This window comes from Camelina sativa, chromosome 16 (genome assembly GCF_000633955.1).
Source record: "Camelina sativa cultivar DH55 chromosome 16, Cs, whole genome shotgun sequence".
Classification (NCBI taxonomy): domain Eukaryota; kingdom Viridiplantae; phylum Streptophyta; class Magnoliopsida; order Brassicales; family Brassicaceae; genus Camelina; species Camelina sativa.
In genome coordinates this window covers 20,072,416-20,081,011 of record NC_025700.1, presented here as the reverse complement: position 1 = coordinate 20,081,011, position 8,596 = coordinate 20,072,416, and the positions used below count along the sequence as shown (strand labels likewise).

Genomic DNA, 8,596 nt, shown 5'->3' with positions numbered 1-8,596 from the left:
GTCGCGGTACGGGCGATGGTCGCGGTATGGACGATCTGTGACGCGTGGCCGTTCGAGCAGACCCTACACAAAGATGAACGCGTGGATTCTCTGTTTGTTGGGATCGACACAAATAGACAGACCTTGGACAGCTAATGATAGAAAAAGGTAAAGCAAAAAGCAAAAGTAAAAGCACTACAAGACAACCTAAGACTAAAACAAAAACGGACCTCACGCGCTGGGACTCTACTCGCTACACGTGGCCTTTAGGCCACCACTAACAACGACCAAGCAAAAGAACACAACTTTATGGATCTAAACTACCCAAACGAAGAACAGCTCAAGAACACTAAACACCTAGCAAGAACAAACTCTATACAAACGGACTAGACTCTAAACAAGACTCAACTTGACCGTACAAGGACGTAAAGGAAGGAAAGATACGACCTTGTGAGGAACCTTCGGCTCTGATACCAAACTGATGTGACCCCGGACTACGGACGTGGTTCACGGACGTACGGACGGAGGATACAGCGGAGCGGACCGGAGAAGCGGTTCGGTTAGGGACGAGAATGGACGCGAATGGACGCGGAACAGCGGACGTACGGACGGATGGTCGGACGCGGCGGATAAATGGACGTACGGACGAGTGAGCGGATGGAACGCGGATGGACTAGAGCGTCACAAGGAGATACTCGACTCGTTCGGCTCTAGTTAGGAAACGGATGGAAACGGATGCTGCGTACGGACGTACGGACGGATGGTCGGACGCGGCGGATAAACGGACGTACGGACGCGTCGGATGGACGAGTGAGCGGATGGAGCGCGGATGGGAACAGACGCTGCGTACGGATGGACGCCGCGGATGGAGCGATGTACGGAAGGAAACGGGACCAAGGAACGACAAGAACGGACGGAGAGAGATTCGCGAGGAGATGCTCGACTCGTTTGTCTCTCGGATAGATGGGGATGAATGGACGGTGGATTGAGTCGACGACACACGGGAGATGGCTCGGCCCGTGATACGGTCGGACTAGAAGGTCATGAACCCGGTTCTTGAACCTTCTAGGGTTTCTCTAGAGCCAAGTCCCGGACTTGAGCGGGAGAGAGGAATGAACAAAGATCCAATCTTTGGGCCAATAATTTCTATATTCCAGTCTTTTTTTTCCTTTACAATGAGGGTTTAGGCCTTTATATAGGCAAGCTTACATAAGGGGGACACTAAAACCCTAGACGCGCGGCCATGATCTGAACCATACACTTGGCCATAAAGTAAAAGCAAAAGCAAAAAGGGAACAAAGACCATCCAACGGTCATAAGAGAGTTCAAAGAAAATAAAGGAAAGGAAGGAAGGAGATAGGGTTGCCACGTCATTGGTGGGACGTGGCTGATAGGATCTTCACTTCCTTGGCCCATAATCTTGTTAATGAAAGTTTCCAAGTCATGAGCCAAGCGGGAACGAAGTGGAGATGCACTAGAGCTCGCTGCCTCGTTAAAACCCCTTCGGTAAACCCATTGGGACAAACCCGAAGTAGGAAAAAGAGTACAGCTCCTTCTAATGACTTAGGGGTGTCTTCACGCTAGCGTGATGGTGAAGACACACAAATCAAGCTTCCCAAAGCTGGTCGCACCCAAGGCTCTTCATTGGTGATGCTAGCCATGAGCCATTGGTGTAAGGTTGGAGCTTGGCCTTGTATTGCTCATTAGATGACGTTGTCTTGCTCCTCCTAGATGATCCTTGGGGACTGGTTGATGCCGCGTTGATGTTCTGGACCGACTTTGATGCTCCTACGCGAGCTGCTAGACGATGGTACCAATGTACCGGTTCTCACCGCGGTACGGTCATGACCCGGGTTCCATCAGCTTTGGTGGACAAATTTAATAGTAAAACAACTCGAACGGTTGCTTGAATTTGTTTCCAAGCTAGTATTAAACTTCACAAAAAAAAAACGTAGAAAAGGAAAAACTCAACTCTTTTTTATATTTTTAAATGATACTCCCTCCGTTCCAAAATATAAGATATTTTAAAGAAGTTTTTTGTTTCATAATATAAGATGTTTTCAAGTTTCTATGCAATTTTTAGATTAGTTTAGTATTTTATATTATGCAGTATTGTTTCTGATTGGTTGAACTTGTTAAAAGTAAAAACTTCTTAATTTACGTGCTTTAGTTAAAATATTCTATATTATGAAAGGGAGGAAGTACTATATTCTTTTTGTTTTATATATAAGCACCAAGTCAAGTCAATGACAACACAGTATTCGTTCTGGTTCCAATAATATTCTTTTTTATTTATTTATCAAATTAACTTGCAATATAAATGCATATTTTATAAAAATATTCTCTATTATCTTAATAACCCTATTAGAAAAATATATATGAATTTTCTGCTCACGCGTGTTATTCTATAAATGGTTGGCACAGAAAAAAAACTATTATATAAGATGATAATTTGATATAGAAGCTTCGGTTGGGACTAAAAAACAAACAAAAATAAATTACTGGTAGAGATTGTCAAATTTTCTCCTTAATGATATACTAATATTTGTTAAAACATTATTATATATTAATTATAAATTTTAAAAAATCAGGGTTTGTTGTCGAGGTTCCAATGATAAGATGGTTTGGTTCTGTTCGTTGTGAGTGAAAGCACAAAAAAAAAAGATTATTTATAATTTAATATATTGCAATTTATAATAAAAATCGTCTCTTGGGATTGGGTGGTGTCTTCTCTTTCTTTCTCTCTCTCTTTTTGTCTTCGACTGTTCGAAGTTCTTCTTCTTCTTTCTTCTTCTCTCTTTTTATCTCTGTGTTCCCTGATTCAGTCACATCCACAATCTCTCTTTTGTAGGGGTTTTTTAAAAAAGTTTATCATCTCAGGTTGTGATTTTTTTTTCCTTTTCTTTAAACTTTTTATAATAATTCGATTGTTCTTAGTATTAGTTTCTTGATTCAAACCTATGATTGACTTGTACTGTGTTTCTTTTTAATAAAAAGATTTCCTTTTTAGAAATTTTTATTATCATCTTCTCTGTTAAATCTTATGAAACACACACACAAAAAAAAGAAGAGAACACTTTATATCTCATGGTTTCATCATCATCATGCTCTGTTTTTTTTTTTTTTTTTATGGTTGCGTCACTGATTGAAGTGGAAAGTTTCATCTGTACGAAAAATAAGATTAGTTTAGGGTTTTGATATCTTCTTTCTTTTACCTAAATTTAGGGATTTCTGGGTTTCATTTTTTTTCTTGAATTCATCAGTAATTGCGGCGTAAAGAATATGATGTTTTAACCATTTCAAAGATTTGTTCTTTTATTACTTATCTATCCACAATTCAAGTTTTAAACTTACACGTCTCTCTCTTCTCTCTTTCAGACACAAGATTCAATCGGATGTAAACAACATTTTTTTATCTTTTTTTACATCACAAACACACACAAATCAATGGCTGTGTATTATCCAAACAGTGTCGGCATGCAATCTATGTATCATGAATCCATTTACCTCAACGAACAACAACAACAACAACAACAAGCTTCTTCTTCCTCTGCTGCATCTTTCTCCGAGATTGTCTCCGGAGATGTTCGACACAACGAGATGGTGTTTATCCCACCAACAACAAGCGACGTTGCCGTCAACGGGAACGTTACTGTGTCAAGTAACGATCTGAGTTTTCACGGTGGTGGTCTTTCTTTAAGCCTTGGTAATCAGATCCAGTCAGCTGTCTCTGTCTCTCCGTTTCAGTACCATTACCAGAACCTTTCGAACCAACTGAATTACAATAATGCTTCTACTATGTCGTCGGATGAGAATGGGAAGAGCTTGAGTGGTCCTCATCATCATCATCATCATCATCATCATCAACAACAACAACAACATCACTCTGACCAAATGATACCTTCCTCTGGTTACAACAACAACAATGGTGTTGGATTCTACAACAATTACCGATACGAGACATCCGGGTTTGTGAGTAGCGTTCTGAGATCTCGTTACCTTAAACCCACTCAGCAGTTGCTTGATGAAGTTGTTAGCGTCAGGAAAGAATTGAAATTGGGGAATAAGAAGATGAAGAACGATAAAGGTCAAGACTTTCAAAATGGGTCGAGTGATAATAACATTACAGAAGATGAGAAACCGCAACCGCAGTCGCAGGAGTTATCTCCTTCAGAACGTCAGGAGTTACAGAACAAGAAGAGCAAGCTCTTAACCATGGTGGATGAGGTAAGAACAAATCATAATTTGATTACTTTTTATAAGTGAGTGAGACTATAATTTTTATAAAGTCTTGATGATTGTTGTTGCAGGTAGATAAAAGGTATAACCAATACCACCATCAAATGGAAGCTTTAGCTTCGTCTTTCGAGATGGTAACAGGTCTTGGAGCAGCTAAGCCTTACACATCTGTCGCTCTGAATAGAATCTCTCGCCATTTCCGTTGCTTGCGGGACGCGATAAAGGAGCAGATTCAGGTAATTAGAGGGAAGCTTGGTGAGAGAGAGACTTCTGATGAACAAGGTGAGAGGATACCACGTCTTAGGTATTTAGATCAACGGTTGAGACAACAAAGAGCTTTACATCAACAGCTTGGAATGGTTAGACCAGCTTGGAGACCACAAAGAGGCTTACCTGAAAACTCTGTCTCTATACTCCGCGCTTGGCTCTTTGAGCATTTCCTTCACCCGTAAGTTGTTTGGTTACCAAGGGACTTCTTTCTTTGTTTGCTTCTCTTTGCTTAATTAATAACCATTCCAAGCTTTTTGTAGATATCCTAAGGAATCAGAGAAGATCATGCTTTCAAAGCAGACAGGACTATCGAAAAATCAGGTAACAGAGAAGGCAAAGTCTCACTTTTGTTGTTGTTTGCTTTAAATTTGAATGGTCTTCTGATTCTTGACATTTTTGAAGGTTGCAAACTGGTTTATTAACGCGAGAGTTCGACTATGGAAACCAATGATCGAAGAGATGTATAAAGAAGAGTTTGGAGATTCAGAGTTAGAGACTAACTCTAATCAAGACAACAACAAAATGCAAGAAACTTCTCAGCTCAAACACGAAGAGTCTTCTTCGCAACAACAGAATCAAGGAAACAACAACAACAACAACATCGCATATACATCTCATGGAGAAGAGAATCTCGTGTTTGCAGATCCGAAACCAGACCGTGCTACCACTGGAGAGTACGACAGCTTGATGAACTATCATGGGTTTGGTATTGATGATTACAATCGCTACGTTGGCCTTGGAAACCAGCAAGATGCCAGATTCTCTAATCCCCATCAATTACACGACTTTGTTGTCTGAAAAGCTTCAGGGCTTTTTCACAACCTTTACAAACTGGCAATGCCGGTTAATTGGGGAGTATGATTCTTGAAGCGCAAGAAAACGCGCTCTTCGCATTTTTATAGATAGGGGTTATATAAATACACCTTATACGTATATCTGTAATATTTGTTGTGGCATATAAAAAAAAGAAGATAGATTTTGTGAAAACTGTAGGTGTTAGTCTTCACATTTGTATATGATACTGAGCCTTGTGTACACTTTGGTAAGCCAATATTGTAATGTTTTGTGTATACACTTCATGGTGGTATAAACAATACTTTCAAGTGTGAGCAAATCATAAGATTTGATCTAATTTCATTATCGGTTGCAAAGAATAGGAGCAGATTTTGAGTTCCTCTGAAACTTTCGTAAACAACAAAACCTCGTGCTGTGTAAAACTGGAGATGCCTGTTTAAAAATTAGGATCTCTGTAAATGGCTGGCAATTTCTCAAATCTCTCTAACAATGACATGTTTGTTTCATTACTAAAAATTATCCCCACAGGTTACACTGAATGAAACACACAAAATATCCAAAAAAAAAAAAACGTTAAAACACAGCTCTAAAGGCTAAAGCTGAAACTGATGCTTAATACTGTTTTTTACAAAGCTTTCCTAAATAACCCACATGCCTCTGATCCAGGTCGAGGGGTATCATCATAGCTGAGATGTCTGGTTAAGTCCCTGAAATTATGTATCCGTTATTACAAGGCTATCATTTCATTCACAATTCAGGTTTGAACAAAATTCAGAGTGTATAGGTCTTTTACCTCTATGCTTGATGAAGAAAGGTTATTACGATGTCTAGACCAAAACCCTTTCTTCAATACAGAGTCTTTGGACGAGGGTTTACTCCACTTGGAGCTGATAGAAGCGAAGTGCCATTTCAAGAATGACTTATTAGACGAGCTCTTGCTACTGCAACTAGGTTCCAGCTTGAGAGCTTTGCCTTCTCGTTTCCCCATCTTCTCGAACACAAACTCATCACATTCACTCTCACCGTAACTATCTACCACACGGTTTTTACATCTTTTGTACTGCTTTGCCTTTGCTTCCGCCTCCGCTTTTAGGGCTTTCCTCGTAATTTTCGCAACCCGTTTCTCCCCAATCGTGCAAATGGGACAGGCAGGATCGTACTTCTCTATTTCGGTAGTCATGGTCTCTAAGCACTCTGCATGGTAAACATGGCCACAGGCAAGAACAGCAGCAATTGGAAGCTCGAAATTGGCAATAGAAGACCTCTCAGTTAGTAACTTTGAGCAAGCTCCACAAGTCTGCTGATCAACAACGGAAGGGGAGAAGGAGAATCTGCTGCTACCACCACTTAGTTTCCGTCTGCCAGAACCTAAGTGTTCGCTATCAAAAGACCATCTCTCCCTTTGAGAATATGCCACGTGCTCAGAAAAAGTGTTCATAGACCAGCCACCTTCAGAGGATGCGTACTGGGATCCGGTGGCGAAGTCATTGCTACAGGTCGAAAGCACGAACGATGACCTTCCTTCTGAGACTGAGTAATTGTTATTTGGGGATTTCAATCCTAAAATTTGACTATCAGAAACCTGCCTAAACAACTGGTGCCCAGGTGAACGCCTAGCCCGTCTTGATGGTGTAGATTTAGGAGGAAGCAAACGAGTGTGAGCTGATGAAAGATCACCGACTGGATTGGGAAGAGAAGGTGTAGAGAACAAAGGTTTCGGTAGAGCTGATGAGACAATTCCAGGTGAGTCAATTAAATTCTTCACCTGAAACAATGAAAATCCAAAAAGAGGTTAAGAAAACCTGAAGGAAAGAAGATAATACTTCCCAGCACTGTTAACGTCAAACTGTAAGGAAGTAAAAGGCGCTTCAAGAGAAACACACATGACAGAGAACAAACCAAAACTCGTAAGCTTAAACTAGAGTTCAAGTCGATCATCTCACCTCAATGAGATCACTGCTTGCCAAGGATGAACCTGCCGCACAGAAAAGAGTCAACATAAGACACATCAAGAGTACAATAAGCACAATTAACTCATTACAGAAAAATAGTTCCCGGTGCCAAGACGGCAAGATAGACGTCCTACTAAAACCTCATCTGGCAACTATATCTAATCAACAACGAGAAGAGACTAAAGGGTAGAACTAAAACAGACTCAAAATAACGAGATAGATTCTAGTCTAGATAAAACTCCCAATACTAGTTGTTGTATTAGGGAATTACCTGAAGAAGGTGGAACCATGGAAATAGTGCTCAAATCTGGAGTAGCTGATTTCTGAGAGGCAGGAGTGCCTATATGTCCATCAGGAGGAGGTGTTCCTCCCTCCTCAGAAAGAGTACCTCTTTCAGATCCTAAAGACATCTTATCCATACTAATACCTCTACTCCCAACAAAGGAACTGTAATAAGGAGAACCCTCAATCTCATCAGCAACTCGCCTCCTATTGTCACGTCGAAAACTCCACTGCGGCGAACACGCTGAGTTACGATGAACAGATGCACTAGTCGCAGGTCCACCACCACTACTAGGAGGAACCTTTCTGTCTTTCACAGCTACACAACAAACTGAACCCATAATCTTTTAACTTAAAAACACACAAAACCTTCCCACACAACTCCTCACGCAGGAGTATAACAACAGCTACTTATCTTCCTCCCTGCAGAATAGATCATAGTAAGCAAGCACACCAAGAAAACACAATACAATAAGATCTGAAACTCTTATAACCAAAACAGATGAAAGTTAAAACAAATTTCGATTTTTTTTTTCCGTGTTATCAACAAAGCGATTAATTCTAATGTGAAAAAAAAAAAAACGAACAAAAGCATCTTGAAATGGTACTCGGGAAACTCAGGACATGAATGACTGAGTCAAAAGACCAAGAAAACACGAAATTTTCCAACAGAGAGAGATGATCTTTCACAAAAAGATAAACCTAGAAAATTCTAAGTCAATTCGTGGCTCTCACCAAGGAACAACAACGAAGGTTTCCGGCGGAATCAAAAACACAGGAAAGGGGCGTTATAAGAAAGGGCATACGTACGTACACGAGATTAGATAGAGATAGAGATAGAGATCCTCCGACGATGAAAATAAACGGCAGAGATTTAACCGTCGTTGATCGGCACAATCCCAAAATCGATCTGAGAGAAAGAGAGAGAGAGAGAGAGGGGAAGCAGTTTTTGTTAATTTGTTATTTGAGGGGTTTAGGGGTGCGCGTCTGCGTTTTGCGTCTGGCAAGGAAGAAGAAACACGCACGGGGAATTGTGCCACGTTCCACTCTACTTCTTTTTTTTTTTTTTTTTTTTTTTT

The 8,596-nt window shown here is 40.5% G+C and overlaps 2 protein-coding genes across 4 annotated transcripts; one reads left to right on the top strand and one right to left on the bottom strand.

Annotated features, from left to right (window-relative positions):
- LOC104751414 (BEL1-like homeodomain protein 3) lies at positions 2,686-5,602 on the top strand. Its single transcript, XM_010473349.1, has 5 exons — positions 2,686-2,859; positions 3,358-4,206; positions 4,290-4,666; positions 4,749-4,809; positions 4,891-5,602. Exons 2-5 carry the CDS (start codon positions 3,427-3,429, stop codon positions 5,284-5,286), a joined length of 1,614 nt encoding a protein of 537 aa, XP_010471651.1. The 5' UTR covers positions 2,686-2,859; positions 3,358-3,426; the 3' UTR covers positions 5,287-5,602.
- Positions 5,762-8,516, bottom strand: LOC104751413. 3 transcript variants are annotated; one of them, XM_010473346.2, is made up of 5 exons: positions 8,253-8,516; positions 7,507-7,940; positions 7,227-7,258; positions 6,077-7,048; positions 5,762-5,990 (listed from the first exon to the last, which is right to left on the bottom strand). In XM_010473346.2, exons 2-5 carry the CDS (start codon positions 7,856-7,858, stop codon positions 5,964-5,966), a joined length of 1,383 nt encoding a protein of 460 aa, XP_010471648.1. In that variant the 5' UTR covers positions 7,859-7,940; positions 8,253-8,516; the 3' UTR covers positions 5,762-5,963. The 3 variants fall into 3 exon arrangements, with proteins under 3 accessions (XP_010471648.1, XP_010471650.1, XP_010471649.1); XM_010473348.2 differs by having other exon boundaries at positions 8,328-8,516; XM_010473347.2 differs by having other exon boundaries at positions 8,332-8,516.